General features: G+C 35.4%; 2 protein-coding genes across 3 annotated transcripts; one reads left to right on the top strand and one right to left on the bottom strand.

The window, feature by feature from the left end:
- Nucleotides 1-4,425: 4,425 nt before the first annotated feature.
- On the bottom strand, nucleotides 4,426-12,973 carry LOC130968353 (phosphatidylinositol-3-phosphatase SAC1). 2 transcript variants are annotated; one of them, XM_057893569.1, is made up of 17 exons: nucleotides 12,597-12,973; nucleotides 12,301-12,505; nucleotides 12,044-12,209; nucleotides 11,733-11,955; nucleotides 11,259-11,335; nucleotides 10,270-10,302; nucleotides 8,829-9,016; nucleotides 8,639-8,736; nucleotides 8,027-8,160; nucleotides 7,804-7,935; nucleotides 7,283-7,667; nucleotides 7,048-7,169; nucleotides 6,807-6,917; nucleotides 6,455-6,667; nucleotides 5,551-5,730; nucleotides 5,212-5,323; nucleotides 4,426-5,125 (listed from the first exon to the last, which is right to left on the bottom strand). In XM_057893569.1, the coding sequence occupies exons 1-17, from the start codon at nucleotides 12,753-12,755 to the stop codon at nucleotides 4,874-4,876; spliced, it is 2,790 nt and encodes a 929-aa protein (XP_057749552.1). In that variant the 5' UTR covers nucleotides 12,756-12,973; the 3' UTR covers nucleotides 4,426-4,873. The 2 variants fall into 2 exon arrangements, with proteins under 2 accessions (XP_057749552.1, XP_057749553.1); XM_057893570.1 differs by lacking the exon at nucleotides 10,270-10,302 and having other exon boundaries at nucleotides 12,597-12,972.
- A 768-nt stretch (nucleotides 12,974-13,741) lies between these two features.
- On the top strand, nucleotides 13,742-14,803 carry LOC130970455 (protein PHOTOSYSTEM I ASSEMBLY 2, chloroplastic). Its single transcript, XM_057896541.1, has 4 exons — nucleotides 13,742-13,950; nucleotides 14,151-14,210; nucleotides 14,335-14,381; nucleotides 14,476-14,803. The coding sequence occupies exons 1-4, from the start codon at nucleotides 13,825-13,827 to the stop codon at nucleotides 14,561-14,563; spliced, it is 321 nt and encodes a 106-aa protein (XP_057752524.1). The 5' UTR covers nucleotides 13,742-13,824; the 3' UTR covers nucleotides 14,564-14,803.
- The last annotated feature ends 5,274 nt before the right edge of the window (nucleotides 14,804-20,077 follow it).

Raw genomic sequence — 20,077 nt, 5'->3', positions numbered from 1 at the left:
CGGGTATGCACAACCCGCCCCAGAAGTAGTAAGAGTCATTCCACTAGAAGAGCATTGCATGACTTTTCGCGCAGTGCAGTCTCATGACTGGAGCGTTTTACATGCAGGGTGGATAGCGAAATGGGACATCCATCGTAACACTCGGTTGCGGGATGGGCACCCCCTTCCAACTTGGGACTTTAGACCGTCGACTGAGTACTATGATTGGTACGTGTGGGTTCCACTTCAGCCACCAGTACCTTAGCCACCAATACCTCAGGGACCACCTTAGTATGCAGTGTTTGAACCATTTTCTTATTATCTCCCACAACAACTAGATCACGGTCAACACAGTCAGCACGACCAGTCCAACGACCACGCCGAGCCCAGTCGTCGCAGCCGCCACAGTCAGCATAGTCACGTTGGCTAGCCCAGTGACCACGACGAGTCTAGCCAGCATAGCCACCAGGGTCAGTCCAGCCACCACATTCATCCCACATAGCACATTCCGCCCGGACAGCAATGGGTTGGCTTTCCGCAAATTCTATCGCTGATTCTCGTTGATGGGGATCGGAATCATCATATACAGCAGTGGTTCAACACTGGTGTCAGTCATTTTGCATATTTTGGTCATTTCAGCACTATCCCTACACCAGCAGTGTCTGGTCGACATGGGTTTGCTTCTGGTCACACTTCAGGGCGGCTGTCATGTGATTCCCGACAAAGTGGTTTCTTTGCTCCGAATATTGTTTTCAACTCAGCTCGTCTCAGTCTACTAAATACCCCGGTACATCTGCTCCGGCAGAGGCAGGTGGATCGGCTACCCAAGATGTCGGTGAGTCAGTTCAGGATCATCCGTATAACCTACGGAAAGAAAGGAATCTACTTTATAGGAATCTACTTAATGTTTTGCAAGTTTACCTTATCGAACTTTAAATTATAGTTTCAGAATTAAGTTAATGTAATTTTTAATTAACTTTTTGTAAGACTATTGTATGAAATAGAAAATTATCATCTCAGAAACTGTCAAATGTAATAACTCATAGAAGTTATCATGTTACTTAATAATACAAACACGACGACGCACACAGACATTAACTGATAAAAGTAACTTAAAAATACGAACACGACGAACCTAAAAAACATTAACTGATAAAATTAACCCTAAACCTACAACACAATGACCAACAAAGATCTAGGGTCCAACATCATCACCAACGCCACTCGGTCCAGCATCATCCCCAATTCCACTCGATCAAGCACGTTGAGGACATCGATTTCAACTATGACGCTGTCTACCACAGAGACGGCATATCCGAGGACCACACATTTCTCGTGAATCCATTTCATCGAGGTATTGGGTCAATTTGGGGCTACATTTTGACGTTCATCACAAGACGGAGTTAGCGACCAATGTCGGTCCCGGATAAGCATACCATGTCTCTGGATTGCCTAATGGTACGAACTCAAATCTGTAGACCTTACGAACTTCTGTCATCTTGTACACCTCATTCACATACAACTACCAGTCGAGTCATTGGTTGGCACAGCAAGCAATAACATGTTGACATTGTAGTCATTCCACCGGAAAGTGCCCACAGTCACACGTTTGCTGCGCAAGATCAACTGGGCCACACACCTTCAAACGTTTCGTCTATCACAAACCGGTGTCTAAACATGTCTATATTTCCAGCACCTTGCATATTTGCTTCTATCCGCTGTTGTGCAAAGGCAGAGAAAGTAAATTCAGCATGCTTGCGATCGTGAGCCTCGGCACTCTTCGCGTAAATAGCTCATTTAACCGATAATATGTTGCTCGGACGAGCGGCAATACAAGGAGGTTTTAGGCACCCTTTAACACTGAATTAATGCACTCGACAAGGTTTGTCATCATGTGGCCCCATCGATGTCCCTCGTCAAATGCCAATACCCAATGTTTAAGTCCAATGGCATCGCACCACCAGGCATATGCCTCACCTCGCTCTTGCAACCTCTTATAGTTAATGTTGTACTCCTCCACCGTCCTTGAATACCTAATGTTGACAAAAAAATTTTGCAAGTGCGGAACTTTGAATGCCCTTAAGAAGTTGCTACCGATGTGCCTAATACAAAACACCCACCATGCTCTTGGAGGTTGCCAATCACCTCCGAAACGATTTACTGCTACTCGGATTGACTCATGTCGGTTTGAGACTATACTCACGTCGTCTCTTCTAACAACATGCCTTTGTAAATTACTGAGAAAAAAGTGTCACGCATCAGCGGTCTCTCCCTCCACTAGGACAAAAGCGATAGGCACAATGTTCTAGTTACCATCTTGTTGAACAGCAACCAAAAGTACACCTTTGTATTTTCTGTAAAGGTGTGTGCCGTCAACCTGAACCAGAGGCTTGCAATGCTTGAACGCTCAAATGCACGGGTTGAAACTCCAAAATACGCGATGAAGTATCCTAACACTATTCGCCTCCGTACTCCTGTCGGCAAAGCTTGATAAAAATCTTTTCAACCACCGAAAATTTTGGTTTTGGACTTCTACTTTGTCAACTAAGCCTTTCGGTAACAAATGGTGTTGTTGAACATTGACTGGACTTTCGCAATTATAGATTTCACATTGATGGACGGGTCGGTCTTAACCAATGACCTTATAGCCTCAGCAACTGTATCCAAGTCTAACTTGGAATGATATTGTGAAATCGTTCCTATGATGCACATGTGCCTACCGTTGTATCTGCGTATCTCCCAACAACCTTTTTTCTGTATTAAGCTGGCTCGGATAAGCAGTCGCACCCACGCCCATACGTCTTAAATTTTGCATAGAACGTCTGTGGCTCAGACTCATACACATTGTAATTGACTCCTCTACAGATAGTGTAACTTTTAATTACTGCGACGATCGACTTTCTAGAACTATATTCCATTCCAATTCTGAACTCCGTCCTCAGAATCAGTAACACCTACAGAAAGCAGAAATCATCATTCATTAATCCATCCAAAATATAAATTAAGAAAAACATATTATTCACTAATCACATACCTATGTTTGCATATTCCGAAAATTTCGGTGCATGCATTACGTCAAAATCCAAGTTACGCATAAAGGGTGGAACGTCCATCGGTTGACTAACTACAGGAGGAACCATTACATTCTCTGCTGCTGCCTCAAATCCTACATTACATCCTCGTCTTCATCGCCGGCTTCATAAGTAGTTTTGAAGTCGTTTTTGCTGTCAGTGTTCATTCTTCCGTACACTGTAGCTCTATCATCCTCTATATCTGAATCATTTTAAATCTCACATGCCTCTATGTTTTCAAACTCAACATACAGTTCAATCTGTGGTTGTCGCACCTGAGTCTGTCGGTGAATTTGGACCATATTCTGCATACTTTCTTCATCAATGATCGGCATAATATCAAACTGTATTAGACCACCAAAAACTATAACGGAATTCCGGTACAAATATTGCTCACTCTCCTCAACATACCGTTCTATATGCTTTGACAGAGACCATTCCGAAGCTCCATGAACGTTATGGTGTATGGAACCACAAACGAAAACAGTTTCTGACACACGAACCTCACTCCCTCATGAGTATTCCGTATAATCTCACTGTTGCGATACACTACCAAATTTGCAGTACCTTTCATCACACCAAAAACACACTCAAACAACTCTTCTCTTCGCAATGAAATGGTATCAAGCTTGACCTTATATAGACAGAGCACTTAACATGTACACCACGTATTGCATCACCTTCGAATAACAGAACGACACGTAAGTAACACGCTCCACGTGTTGAAGATGCCCTCAAATCACACATTGCCACGCCAGCAACATGCCCCCCACGTGTTGTCAGCTCGCCCTTCACGTGCTGCGTCAGCACGCCCCCCACGTGTTGTCAGCTCGCCCTTCACGTGCTGCGTCAGCACGCCCCCCACATATTGATGTTGCACATCTGATACGTCCACCCACATACAAATACACCAAAAACATCCATTTCCATTCAAAACACCAACATACTATATTAGAAAAAATGAGCTTATGAATATATGTAAAATAATTAAAAAAAAAACAAAATAATCACACAAATGAGCTTATGAATATATGTAAAATAATAAAAAAAAACAAACAAAATAATCACACAAGACAGACTATCAACGCTTTGAAATATTAATATAATGTTGAATATCAATTTCTACTAATACCTGCAAAAAATACGTTCTTCATGAAATTAAGGAATAAAAAAAATTAAAGTTACAGATTTTGTGAATAAAAAATACCAAAATTTCCGTGAATAATATAAAAAGAAAACTAAAACAGTAAATAATTTTTTTTAAAATGTAAAATATAGAAAAGTAGTCACTCACGGTGTTAAGCATTTATATTTTAAATTTTAAATTAAATAACAGTGTTAGTAGTTCCTAAAATTTAGGAAATATAATTAAATAAAAATTAAAAAAATAATATAACAAAATAAATTAAATTTAAAAATTAATTAAAAGATAAACTTTAAAGAACAAATAGCATTTTCCTACCTAAATCTTATACATATATACTATTGGAAGGTTATCAAGTGTACCGGGAACATCGGTATTCCAGTTGTTTTAACCGTTGATTTAAATTATAAAAAATATATATAATATATATTAATTAAAACCAACTGTTAAAACAACTGGAACACCGATGTTCCTAGGTACACCTGATAACTTTCCTATACTATTACAATAGATAATATAGATGTTATGATTTTGACATATGGTACATGGGAATCAACTTGGACGTTGTAACCAACGCGATTGAAGGATTAATAATTAATAATTTTCGAAAAACTGTGATAAAACTTGGTGTTACATGGCATAAAAAGGACTCGTGATATCCTACTATAAAAAAAAGGACTCACGATATCCTAGGTACTTTTTCTTCCCCAATTAACCATCTGGTCAACCAGCTTGGATCATCGGCGAAGAATTTACAAGATGTGGGAATGATTCCAAGGTCAGTCCCAACATGTTCATACTCCTTTAGAGCTGCTTCCATTTCCACGGCAATGGCACCATCATTTAGAATTTCAAATGAACTTGTGCTCAAAGCATTTGCATAGTGTTGCTCTCTCTCTGGGTCATTTTGGAAGAGTTCCAATGAAGGTCCCTGCATTGATGCATGTTCATTATTTCTCATGTGAGAGATATCATATCCATATGGTCGAAACTCGAAAGGTAGTTTGAGCATAATACCTGGCACAGATCAGCATAATGTTTATATATCTCACTGCTTTCATCTTGATCACCAAGGAGGGTACCTCCATACCAGCCGTTGGCCTCATTCGCCGAGGTCATTGTGAGGTACCTTTGAAAATTAAAAGTACACAGAGAGCATCATTAATAGACCCAAAAAAAAAACTAAGGCATCATATACAACCTTAAAAGAATTAGAAAGGAGATTCTATCCTACTTGAAACCAAGTGCTACACGGTTATGGCAAATCGCACAGAATAATAGTTCAGAATTCTATCTATATCTGTCTATACAGTGCGTCAAAGATTTCAAAGGAAAACGAACATCTAAAATACACACCTTTGAAAAACATCCTCTTCATTCATATCACCGCTAGATGAAAGCCAATTCAAGTTGCAAAAGCCATTAACCTGAGATCCTTCAATGTCAATTTCTCGAGTAGTAGCTTTTGCAGCAGAGGAGCTTTCTTCATACTTTCTCTGGCCAAAAAGCCAATTGGGGCTTTTAAGTTGTATCTCACTGGACAAGGTACACAGAATCAGTGACTCGGAAAAATCCAGAGAAGAAATTCAACAGGCAATGTTCAACTCAACCAATATCAAGTAAGTTATCACATGCACAGAAAACATATTGCATTTTCCATCGGTCAGAAACACCACCCATAATTTGTCTCCCAAAATAGTAATACACAAAGCTGGATCAGGTGGTTGAACTTGGAACTAAGTTTATTTACTTCGCTCTAGAATTAAGGCTCTAAACAAACAGATGAGAGAGACTATCTTCAAACAAATTTGCCAGTTATACATTAATAGTGAGGAGGCTTGAACCTAACAACTTATGCATGCTATCCAAACCCTTCATCACTAAACCACTCCTAGTGGCTTTATCTTCGAACAATTATTGCACTGATCTTAACAAACTACTCAAGTGGCTAATAATTAGAAATGTAAAAGGCAATAGAGTTGAGAGAAAAGGTCATTTCAAGGAGAAATATCACAGGACAATACAGCATGCTGACTGCATTTACTGAATTAGTAATTAAAATACAATACAATCAAGTTAAGGAGGAAAAGGGCAATATCAACTACCATTATAATAAATAAACACGAAGCAAAGCTATAGGAAACTGGTGCAAGAATAAATGGCAAGACAAAGGCTAGTATTCACATGCATGGTAAAAATAAACCAATAGTTCTCTATAATCAGGAGAAAAAAAAAGCAGTAAGTCATCTAAGGGAGTTACGCTGCATCAGGTGCAACACCGCTGCTTCCAGAGACACCACCTGGTCTTTGATCAGGTTCACTGCAAAGCCTTACATTTTTAATGGCGCTACAGGTCTTTTCAATCAACTTGTCAAATGAAGTCAATTTTATGCGGCAGAAGTCTTCTCTGCAAGCTGGTATAGGTGTGAATGTCATTCCATTACTTCCGGCAGGCTTGGCATTCAGTTCGCAACTGCAAAAACTCAGAGAATTGGAGATTGAGAAAGAGAAATGAACATTATATAAACATATAATTAATGATAAAACCAATGCCATATCTAACTTCATATAAAACATGTCAGGGATCAATTCTGCAAACAAGGAGGACTTACCAACTCTCAGGAATCAGATCATCCCCAATACCAGATACATGGAGATAATAATCCGAATCAAGCTCCCACAGAGCAGGTTTCCCTTCCTGTGGTTGGAAGTAACCTAAAAATCTGGAAATAGAAGACAAGATTAACACATTTAGACCCTAAAATTATCAAATCTTCTTATAAATGAGTTATGAAACCCCTCTATAAAAGGACAACAAGATCATTAAGATGAAATAAGAGGAAAGAATAATACAAGTTTATTGCATCTTGTTTTTCACCATCAGTATATGCATTGCTATAGTATCGTTTTATAGATTTTAAAAACTCCCTTGATTGTGTTGTTGCTTTCCATTTTCCCTGCCTTTCAGGAAACACCTACAATCGCCAAAAAGAACATATATAGTAAAAGCAGCAGGAGAGGACACTAAATAAAGCAAACATTTGTTAAACAGATAACATGAATTTTGAATCACACAAATATGCCATACAGTATTGTGAGCTGCAGAACCGCCATATTGCTGTGCAAGTGCATCTCCCATACTTTGATACATGTCCATTAGTGCAGCAGCAATACTACTATCAGGATCCACTTTTGGCACATCAGTCAAACCCATTGCATGGAGCTGACGTCCTAAAGCTTGAAGTCCATAAGCATACTGGGCAACATTTGTACGGTCCAAGCAATCAATGCAGTTGGTACGTAGAACTCCACTCTGATAGCGTGGTGCATCACCACTAGCACTCGTCTTTTGGTTCTGATGGCTCGCATCATTTTCTCTGTCTCGAATGACCAGAGAATTTAGCATTTCACTAGCAGTTCCAATTCTTGTAAGGTCCCCAGAACTAGCTCTAAGATCTCTAAGTGAAGCATCCCTATAAAAACATGACGAAAAGTAATCACCATATATATAATCTTTCACAGTTATGGTTAAAATTCAACAAAAACTTGAACATTAGAAAACAGGCAAAAGAATGAATATTTGGTAACAAACTGAAAGCTGGAACGTACATCCCTGAACTTGTTCTGTTGCTCTTGTTGGTCCTCTTTATGATGGTGGGTTTACCACTGTAGTAAAAGCCTGTTAATTCAAGTGCTTCGCTTGCTACAGCTCCTAAAACTGCCAAAACATTGGCGGACTTGCTTTGAAAACATACGGGAAGAATAGAGAATTGTCAGGTGAAAAGGAGACAACAATACTGCAGAACAAAAAGAACAAACCTAGAATGCTCACCTCTTTGCAAACTTGTGAAAGTCCCAGTGAATAAATTTAAGATGATTTTCTGCAGGTAGAATTTGGTTCAGATACCCAACAGCATTTGCAAATTCACGCCTAAGCATCATTTCTCGAGGTCGTTTCTCAACTGTCTGCATTTTGTAATTTACATGAGCTACAAAAATGTACTTTTCTTTTCGTAAAAAGTTCATTAATAAGAGAAGAAAAATTATGTAGAACAGCCAGTATTATATCCAATTAATAGAGTTTACCAAATAATTCGTGCAAAAGTGCAATGGAATCATTCAAAAATTCATGAGATTTTTTTTCAATAAAAGAATGTAATGATAAAGGGGCAAAAAGAGCAATAGAATCAGGAATATCCCCTAACAACTACTAAATAATAAAATAGCAACAAAGGAAAATGCAAAGGAAAACATACAGAATTCTCATAACTATGATTCAGAGAACAATAACAAGAAGAAGAACAACAGAGCCTTATCCCATGAGGTGAATCAGTTAAAAGATGATTCATAGTACAATCGATAAAAATACTGGGTAACTATTATTCACCCTTTCCATTGTTTATTTTTGTTTGAACAAAGACACAAATTCATTAAAAAGAGTTACCTTAATCAAATTAAGCACAATAATCGGATTGCCATATCTCTTAGCAAGATCTTCAAAATGTAATTTTGTTGCCTGATATGTTGGATCATACCTCTGCACTGAAGTCAAAACAGGGGGGGGGGGGGGGAATAAAAACTTAAAAAAGAGATGGATAATAATAAGCAATTCAACAACTCAACTATCTTCGTACAGATTATGTCAGGCTTAGGGCTAAATCTCGAAGCTTCTTGTGACCAAAAAAGTGGTATTGACCCTCGCATTTGCACAACTGAACTCATTTTACCCTTGCAAGAGCCAGCTTCTTCATCAAGGACAATCTGCTCTGTCTCAACATCATTAGCAACTCTCCCGCGGTCATTCACCCCCCTTTTCAAGTAACTGCAGAAACAATTTAAGACAAAAAATAAACCTAGGTAGGTATTATTATTTTTCCAGAGAGACCACAATGTAAAATCAAATAGTATCATGGGACTGACAAACATGAAACATTGCTAACTACTGCTGTATATTACAATCCAACAAAAGCACATAGTGATAGATATGAAGAAAACAAGAACAAAGAGAAAAAAAATATTCCACTAACAGATTACAATTTATGGTGCAACCACTCTAATACTCATACCCTACGGATAATATACCAAAGAACACTAAAGATATGAGAGCTTATAGCTTCTTATTTGTTATCGAATAGATTGCACACTTCCATAATAAAAATAGGGAAAATTATACAATGCAACAAATCTCAACTAAGATTATGACGCAAGACAACCTGGAGCCTATAACTAATCAAGCATACAAATAACTATGATCAATATCTAACATCACTGTCCAAACAGCTAGAGCGCATATCACTCGGAAACCTACGATAACAGAAAGGGGGTTCGGTTGGGTGCGTTTGTTGGTTGGGGTTCCGGGGGGGAAGGGGGGGGGGGGTATGGAGGGGAGGGGTGGGAGACAAAAACAAGTTTGACCAGAAACCACATATTCACAACAAAGGCCCCCAAAACTAAACAAGTCATTAAAGACTTATACCATTAATGAGGGTAAATTTTCATTTGTGGATTAGGAAGTACCAGACCACGCCAAATGCAAACCACAGGGACATATTGGCAAACCAATTAAAGAATAGAGTTATTGGAGAAGGGGGATGGAAAGAAAAAGGGGGTGTTAAACCTGCTGTACGAAAAGAAGGAGGAGGATTCAGAAAATAATAGTAAGTATTGCCTAATTAAGTTCCAAAGGACATTCACCTAGCAAAGAAAACAGTGAGATGAATATGAAAGATAATAAAGGTAAGTAGCCAACAAGACAGAACTTCAGGATAAATAAATAGCAAGGTGCATGTTGCTTTGAAACAGATTACAGATAATTATATGACCAAGGCAATGGATAAGAGTAAGACCAATTAAAAGAGAAAATACATCAGCAGGGACCGAAAAGGAGAGCATGCACAAGGTAAAGTGCCAATGACAGAACTGACATCAGATAAGGGCTGTCTTGAACAGAAGAGGTTTGAATAAAATGAGGATTTTGGATATACAAGGAAGACGAACAAAGAAAATCTCCCCAAACTCTCCAACAAAGGAGACCTTATAGAGGTATTCATTGCAAAGATAGAATAAGAGGCTAACCTGGTTTGTTGCTCCTCCTCCTTCAATCCTTCCCTGGACAAATCACAACACATAATTGCCTATGGGGGGTAAAACTTAATATAAACTGTTTATTTTATCCAAAAAAGATTGATTTTGAAAAAGAAGAGAATAATAAAAGTAACTCATCACTAAATATGATATAAGAGGGAAATAATGTTTATGCAAACTGCAAATTGAAGTAGCACACAAGTGCAACGAATTTGGGAACATCGATTCTCGAACACAAGCCCAACCAAGGATGTAGCACATACTGCACTCATATGATGAGGTTTAGTCGAATAAACCCCTAATGTCAACATGCTTCCTAATTTTGCGACTATCACACCCCTATAGAGCTGAACAACAGAGATAACAGTTGTGGTACCAAATGTATAACAAGTTCATTGTAAACGATTAGTTTTGTCACACTTGTCTAATCCAGCCAATTGATAAGACACATGATAGGATCACAATATTTCCTTATGCTTTATCAACTTGCATATCGGTGTGTAGAATAGGACCAAGGCTTTTAAGGATACCCTGTACCTGCACAGTTCTATATCGAAACATTGTACTGTCCTTACCAACCCCAGAAGCAGTTTATATAGCTCCACATAGCCTCTAATCAGCATTGTTCACTTCTGGTTGAATTATAACTATTAGCTAACCTATCAGCCACTACTGTTTAGTTCCAGTGACTCGAGTGCTACAGAAAATTACTATAGTAATAAGATGAAAAGTTGGGAGTGTTTTTAACATAAACAAAGATTTCCATTAACCTTGAAATCAAAGAGGGAGACCAACAACATCATATCATATGATATTATAACAATCATATATAGCCACAAATTTAGCAGGAACAAATTCAAACCAAATCATGAAAGCTTATGGAATAATGATCATATTTGAATTACCAAAATGATTCCATGATATCTGAATAAATACCACAAAAGGTTCAACATGAATGAAGTATCCAAACAAGTACATACCGTGTGCCTGCAAAATGTCTAGAACGTCTAGAAATCAAGGTAACACCGAAGTCCCTTCCAAAGATTGATAGGCGAGCCTGCCAATTTTAAAAATCATAAATAAGTCAAACAGCAAAACATTGTTTACCCTTATGTCTTGCATTTATTTCAAAGGAGTCTAAAAAACAGCTTCCAAAGAGTCTTCAAGAGCTCAATGTCCAAAGCCTGTCTGATTAAATTTGAGAAGAGGGAAAATTTTCAAGATAACGAACCTTAACCTGCTATATCCTAAGGAACTATAAACCTATCTACCATACCTTTGATGCAGAACCAGAATTAATTTGCTTTAGTAGTAGTAAGTTAGTAACAATTCTCATCTTGTTTTAGTAGTAGGTAGTTTATTTATAGATATTATCAAATTTATCATGGAATCCTGAATGAAAATACATGCTTGAAATAAGCTTATACAAACATTCGAGAAAAAACAAAACATACCTGCTTAAAATGGCCATGAACTAAAGCTATGGTCCAAATGGTGTTGTTGCATCTTGATCTGATTGCTTGTGTTAAATAAGCATTCCAAACGAAAATATTATCATACGACATCCCTCCATCTGGATCAGTCGAGACATTCTTTTGCAAACTTTGCATAATAGGGTAAGTGTAACTAAAAAAGAAGTCCTTCGTCAAATCGACACTGGAGAGAAGCTTTTTGTACCTGCAGAAGTGAGAAGATGATGTTTCACTTGTTTTGGATTCTGAATGTAGAGAAGCAAACTATACCTGAAGTTAGCTAGGCCAATTACCTTTGCTCAGTTTTAGAGTGAGCTACGTCAGATTGAATTGTAACATGCGGAATTGTAATCAATTGACTTTCTCTGATGCTATAGATAGCATGACCACATATGGAACCAATTTGTCTACGCTTAGTAACAAGAATCAAATAATAGGATTCCAGAAACCTAATGCACCCTACACAAGAAGGAATGAAATCAATATAACTGGTGGAAATGAAGCATATACGGCATAGATAGATAGATAGAAGGGTATGAAGATGGACAACCGGCAATTCCAAAGACCTTGGCGACGAAAGTGAGGCCGCCGGTGGCCCTATTGCCTTCGGCAATACGCTGAAGGAGGCTTTTGATTTCATGTGGGGAATACAAGACAGGGTCTTCGCTGATATTCAAATCAGAGGGCTCTGATCGATCGATTTTCAGTACTCGGAAGAACCTCTTGTGGCGATCACTCCCGATCAGGTAGAACCGCTGATAGTATATCAAATGAAACAGTTATTGATTTCTAGGGTTGAATTGAATTGAATGAAAATGGGGAAAAATAGAAGGGGTAGGTAGGTACCGCTCTGGTTTCATAGAGCCTGAATTTCTCGAGGGCTAAGGAATCAGGATCCGATTCGGGATCATTGGAAGGGTGCACTTTTGCTGAATTGCATTGAGCGTAGACCGATGATCCCGTCTTCTTGACCCCCAATTCAATATTCTCCGGTTTCGCCATCATCCACACTCATCACTCTTCTTTTATCTTCTCTTATCTTTGTCGCCCAATTCAAAATTATATTATTACAATCAGAATCAAAATCAAATAAATAAATAAGTTTCAGCTCTCGCTCCTATTAATGCTTTTGCAGTTTGGACTATCCACTCTCCAGTTTCCACCCTGATTAATCTCACCAATTGGTCAATTACCAATATTTTTTCTGTTTTGCGGCCACGTAAAATTAGCCATCATTTTTGTTCCCCTGAGCGGAGCTTTATGTAATATGTATTATACTTGTTATTTTTATTATTAATAAAATAATTAAAACTAATAATATTGAATTCGTCTAGAAGTAGAAGCCTTTGCTAAATCCCTTCTTGGTGAGGTAACAATACTTTTTGAGAGAACCCAGTTCAAATTTTATACCAGATTAATTACTGTGTATAATAAGGTCCAAATATTAGTACTATATAAGGGGAAAAAACTAGAAACAAACTGTTTTTAATCCAAATAATATTTTAATATTTTAAAATGCATAAAATAATGAAGCGCCATAAACTTTTGATAAAATAACAAAAATTACTAATTTGACAAATACAATGTCCACACATGTTAGCCGCCTTTGCTTTTTATCACTTAGTTAACCTAGTATTCTATACAGTATACAACACTCTTGTCCTCGCCCAAAAATAATTAAAAAAAAAAAACATTCGAATAGTAAATATTACTTGCTTTATTAGTTAATGAGAAAATTAACTAATTCATGTTCAACATATGATTTGTCAAGCTTTATTGTTAGGTTTTTTTTTCCACTCTCTACTGAATAATGGCAAATTTTCAACGCCAATGTCATGCTTATGAATGAGCCTTCGACCAAAGAAAAAAAAACATACAATATTTCATCCATCACTGCTGAAAACTAATAATAATAATAATAATAATAATAATAAAGGAAAAAGAAGGACCACACACGTGTAGAGAGAATGAATGATGAGGAAGAGAACTACAAGTTATCTATCCATCCATAAGAAAATATAAGAGAGGAGGAAGGAGTATATAGAACTACCTAGAAGAGAAAGGGAAGAGAAAAATGTCACATATCTCTGTCTACTGCTGTAACAACTTCAGTTTGGCTGGTCCCCAAGCATTCACAACCACCAGAAGATGCATCACAACACCCTTTGCTGCTAAATCTGGAGGATTTTCACTTAATTCGGTGTGTTCTCTTCTCTTGATCTGCACGCCTCGCACTCATTTAGATTATAAATTTATTTATACTAACAAATGCCCTACTATTTAATCAAGTTCTGTCCACTTAAGCCATGTATATGATGCAGCTTCAGCGTGTCTCTTATTTCATCATTTCAAGTTTTCAACTAAATGACTGATCATCTTCCCTGCTATTTAATTTCGCAGATACTTAAAGGTTGTGAAACCTGTAGCGGAAAAGGAGCCATCGAATGCCCTGGATGTAAGGTCATATATACATTCCTTAAACATCCACCTTCCTTCCCTAACACATTATTCATTCCTTGCTCGATTTTTTTTTCCTTAACAAATTCGTTCAAACACTGGTCATTTATTTTGGAGTATATGACAGGGGACGGGAAAGAATAAGAAAAATGGGAATATATTTGAAAGATGGAAGTAAGTTATTCTCCCTGGCATATACTTTCTCGTGTTATATTATTTTCTTTTTCCTAACATCAAATAATTAGCTTCTATCGTTGATTCGTTGTAGATGTTTTGACTGTCAAGGATTCGGGCTAAAGAGTTGCCCCAGCTGCGGAAAGGGAGGGTTGACGCCGGAACAGAGAGGAGAAAGATAGAATTTGTGGCAGTTGCAGTGTATTTTATGGATCCCATGATGAAAAATGCTCTTGCTGTATTTTGTAGTGGAATGTATATTTTATTTCCAAATGCAATTAAGTATAAGCGATTGTGAAATAAGATTTCAAAACCGTAATACCAGCGAGAAAAAAAATTAGTTAGAATTTATTTTATTTGATATTTATTAATTATTGTCATATTAATAAATATTAAATAAAATAAGCTTTAGTTATTTTTAATTAATTTTTTTGTTATTAAATATTTTTTATTTAAAAATATTATTATTATATTAAAATTAATTATAAAAATCAATTATTAAAATTGATTGTATTTGTATATAAATATATTGTTTAATTTATTTTTAATATATATTTTATATTTTAATTTTTACTAATAATTTATTTTAATATACACTTATTGAGAAGATCTAATATACATTTTCTCTTCGATAGAAATTGTTATGGTACTTAAAATTTTGTGTTTAATTTATCAAAAAAAAATTTTAAGTAGAGATGTCAAAATTAGTAATGTCTCGTGAGCCAGCTTAGAAAATCGGTTAATTTAGCTCAATTTGTATAATTCTCGAGTTAAACGAGTTCCATTTTTTTTTCTTTTTATTTTTTTATATTTAGGTATATAAAGTCTTTTTTCAAATACAAAAACTCTCTTTTTTGTTAACTAGTGTTTTAAACTTATATATAAATTATAAATTTTTAACTCATTCAAAAAATAAAAGTGTAATATTTTAAATTAATTTTCAGATATTTTTAGTTGGATATTTTAACTTTGGATAAATTTTTATTATTAAACTGATTCTAATTTTTTTTTATTTCGTTGAACCAATTAATAACGTTTTATATTCTATTAAAATATTTAGACAATTCAAATTTATTATTATTTTACAAAAATATAAAATTTAAAAAAATTGAAATGAAAATATTTAAAGACTAATCGTCTTTATTAATATTAATCAATATTTCTATCATTATCTTATTTTTATACTATTAAAACTTAAAATTTAATATTCAGTATTTAGCATGTACAATATTGACTAAGTATTGATTAAAAAAATTTGTTGGTCATGTGAGATTCTTCAATTTAAATTTCTTGTATCGATACTTCTATGTAAATGAGTTGGGACTAATTCATTTATGAAATAAAAGTTTTGAATAATTTAGAATTGAGTTAACTATTAATTCCGTATTTATAAATTTTAGATAAAACAATTTAAAAGATGTTATTGATAAAATAGTTCTAGAATGATTTGAAAATATGATAAAAAAAAATCAATAAACATTATTTTTTATAAGTAAAAAAGGGAATAAATAAGATTTTTGTCCCTAACGTAGAGGCCGAAAATCGATTTCGTCCTCGACTTTTTTTCGTTACAAAATGGTTCTTAAAGTTTCAATTTGTTTTAAAATCGTTCTTTTTACCAATTTAATTTTTTTATTACCAAACTACCCCTCATTAAAAAAATTATAAAATAAAATAAAAAAAAGAAAGGAAAGAAAGAGATACAGAGAATCGAGGGAGAGAAAGAAAGGGGGTGGGGCACGAGAAAAGGGGGGAGGGGGGAGGGAAGGGAAGCCGCACCGCCATACCGCCGCACCGCCCCCTACCGCCTGTGATCCGCCACTGAATTAGATTTTTTGTAGAATTTTTTATTTTTTTGTGAAATTTGTTGTGAAATATCTATAATTTAAATATTTGTGATTTAGCTTGAATTTGGAATATTGTTGTTATTAAATTTGTTGATTATTGTTCAAAGTGCATGTTACTTGAATTTCTTTAAAAGAAGATGAAGAAACAGAGCAAGAATAAAAGAGGAAGAATTTTAGTTTTGAATTTTGTTGATGGTTTTGAGTTTTGATTGTTCTAATTTTTTGAGTTCTGATTTTCTGAGGTGGTGGTGGTAGTAGATTCTGGTATTGATGATGATGGTGGGTGCGGTGGTGGGTTCTATTTTGAGTTTTGTTGTTCTTCTAATGATGATGGTGATGACGACTATGATGATGATAATGACCATGATAATACTGGTGGTGGTGGTGGTAGATTCTGGTTGGGTGTAGGCTTTTGTTTTGGTGGTGGTGGTGGTTGATTTTGGGGTGAAGGGAGAAGGATATTTTCGTCCGAAGGACGATTTTAAAACAAACTGAAACCTTAGGGACCAAAATCATACTTATCCCTAAAAAAAACTTTCATGTTTAACTAATGGCTTATTTATTAGATCTAAATTTTTGTGACAATATTTGAGTAAATATGTAAAAAGCTTACAGAAAAATTCGGAGCAAAATTTGATCTCTAAATTTTTCTTTTTATTTTTCAAAAAAATGTGCTAACTCACAATATAAATTTTTTTTAAAAAAATCACTTCACAAAAAATTATCAAAAATTTTAAGAATGAAAATATTTTATTTTTCTAATAATGATTACAAAAATTTATATCAAAATTTGATCTCTAAATTTATTTTTTAGAATATATATTTAATGTTTATTTTTTATCGTGTTTTTAATTCTTTCAATGACTTCTTTGTTATTAATATTTTTGAAATTTGTTTTGTCAGTGATACGAATTTTCGAATACCATTTAATAATTTACCCTTTAGAACTAATCATAATTATTATACTTTGATCGATCCGGTCAGTTCGACCGAAAATTCGATCATCTAATCGGATTGAACTACCCAATAGACTGTTCTGCATCAGACCTAAAGCTGCGTTTGGTCCATATCTCTCAAAGGTTGAAACAAAGATACAAAGACATGAACACCAAGACACGTGCATTATGCATAAATATAAACATATTTGGTAATTATGATAGACATAACACAAATTACATTAAAAAATCTATTTTACCTTTATCAATCCTCCATTTTCATCATCTCAATTTCTTTCATCTTCTTTGCACCAAATTATTTTTCAAAAAAAAAATTACAAAATCATAATCTAATATAAATTCATCCAACAAATTAAAATAATATTTCATTCACACACACATATATATATAACAATTTTGGAAGAAAACAATTAAAAATAAAAAGAAAAAATGATGAACAGAAAATAAAGAATAGCATATCTACAAGATGCAGTACATCATCGACAGTATCACAAATCAGAAGTGGTAAATGTAGATAGAATTGATGGCGGAATCACCAGCAACGTCATCACTGGCATGATGGAGGGAGAAAAGGCAGAACAAAGAGTAAAAAAAGGAGATAATAAAGAGAGGACTAAGGAGGGTGTAATGGTGGTGCTAGCAACAACGATGGAAATGGTGATAGAATGAGAGTCAGAGTACAATGTAAGAGAGAGAGGGGGAGGGAGGTGGGAAGAAAGAGGAAAAAGGAGCAGAGAAAGGAGATAAAGAAGGGGGCTAGGGTTAAAATAAAATTAGTATTTTAAAAAATAATTAAAAATAAAAGTATAAATATTTATGTCTCATACATTGTCTCAATGTCTTAACTTTTAGGAGAGACGTTGAATGTGTATTTATGTGTAAACGTGTCTATCAAAAATTGTGTCTTATAAAATACTAAAACACTAAATGTGTACTATTGTGTCTATGTCTTATTGTTCATGTCTTTCTAACCAAAAGAAGCCTAATGAAACTCGAAGAGACCTGTCCAATTTTAATGAAAATTGGTGACCCGACCGGTTTATAAAACCGGACCAGACTAGGTTAATTTTTGTTTAAATTCGAACATGTTATTTCTAAATATTGGAAATTCCTATCACACTCATCCCTCTCTCCTCTTATCAGCGGATCAGCCTTTCTTAGTCTCTCCGATAGCATTTGGAAGAAAATAAAAATTAAGAAATAGAGATTAAATTAAATTTAAATTGTGTTTGGTGTAAAGTATATAGGACTGAATTATGTCTCAATATCTTATATCTTGTTTAGTTTAAAATAAAAATAGAAAATTAAATACATAAGATTACCATAATACCCTTCCTAATAAAACCCTCCCCCTTTCCTTTTTTTTTCCTTCCATGTTTTCTATCTATCTCACTGTTACCTCTCTCTACAAAGGTTTTAAAAATCGAACTGGTCATTAAATCGCTCTAACTATTAATTTGCTAGTTTATTAGTTCAACTGGTCCAACCGTAATTCAATCGAAAGAACCTTTTATAATAAAATAATAAAAAAATATAAATAAACACACTAAAATATATTTATAGTTTAATATAAATTTTAAAATATCATCCAAATTAATACTACTACATTCATATTTAAAAATTATCAGCAAGAACAATATCAATAACAAGAATCACAATAACAATAATTTAATAAATTAACAAGAGCAAGATTTGAATAAAAAAATCTAACAACCTAATAATAAAAAAAATCTCAATCTCAATATTCTAAGAATCACAATAACAATTTAAAAAATTAATAAATTAACAATTTTAAAAAAATACAGCAACCCAATAATCTCAAAAATAATAATAGGTATACAACAACAATTTATCAAATAAACAACAACAAAACTTGAATAAAAAATTCAATAAATTAAATCACAACAACCTAATAATTTAGTAAATTAACACAATAGCAATCCAATAATTTAGCAAATTATCAACTTAACAAGTTCAAGAATAAAAAATCACAATAAAAACAAAAATATTAAAGACAGCAGAGTAACAACATAATAGAAGTAAAATAGTGAAGCATATAAATCCATTTCCTGGAGTAGTTATATGATGAGGTGGCTGGACAGTCGCGGAACTGGAGAAGGGGTGACTGGACCGTCGCGTAACTGGAGCCGCGGACCGCATAGGGTGGAACTGGAACAGAAAAGGGTGAAGCGTAGCGGAACTAGAGCAAAGAAGGATGGAGCGTGGTGGAACTGGAGCAGAGGAGGGCTGGAGCGCGGTGAAACAGAACCGACGCAGCAGAATAGCAGCTGCGGAACAGAGAAACAACACGAGACGAGTTGCAGTGGGATGGCGGCTTCGAACATATGCGATGCGATGCAACGGCAAAGACGAGCGGAGACGACGCTAAAGCAGTGGGGCGACGGCTGGACCAGATTTGACGGTGGCGGTAGGACAACGACAGTGACAGCTTGAAAAAGAAAGTAACGATGGAGGGTAGGATTTTTCTTTTGATTGAGAAAATTAGAGGGAATATGAGTGAGAGACAAAGAAGGTGACGGTGAGGCTTTTTTTATTTTTTTTATTTTATTTTTTTTATTTTAAAATTCAAAAAGGTTGGTTGAAACGTGAAAATCGGTTGGGTTTCGGTTCGGTCTGATCGACGAGTTTTTCAACCGGTCCAAGGGTCTAATTTATGTTTTTGAAATAGGCGGTTATGCCATTTGGCCGAATCGTTTTTCTTGCCGGTTCATGGTTCAAATGGTTTGACCGGTCAATTTGAACCGATTTTCAGAACCTTGCTTTCTATGGTTCCGCACTGTGACGTGCCGTGCCATCGTGTTATGCGCGCTCTCTCTAGTTACAGGCTTACAGCTCCCCGCCCTGTCGTGCTCTCTCTCTCTCTCTCTCTCTC

Source organism: Arachis stenosperma, chromosome 3, assembly GCF_014773155.1.
Source record: "Arachis stenosperma cultivar V10309 chromosome 3, arast.V10309.gnm1.PFL2, whole genome shotgun sequence".
Classification (NCBI taxonomy): domain Eukaryota; kingdom Viridiplantae; phylum Streptophyta; class Magnoliopsida; order Fabales; family Fabaceae; genus Arachis; species Arachis stenosperma.
This window is presented reverse-complemented; position numbering and strand designations above follow the sequence as displayed.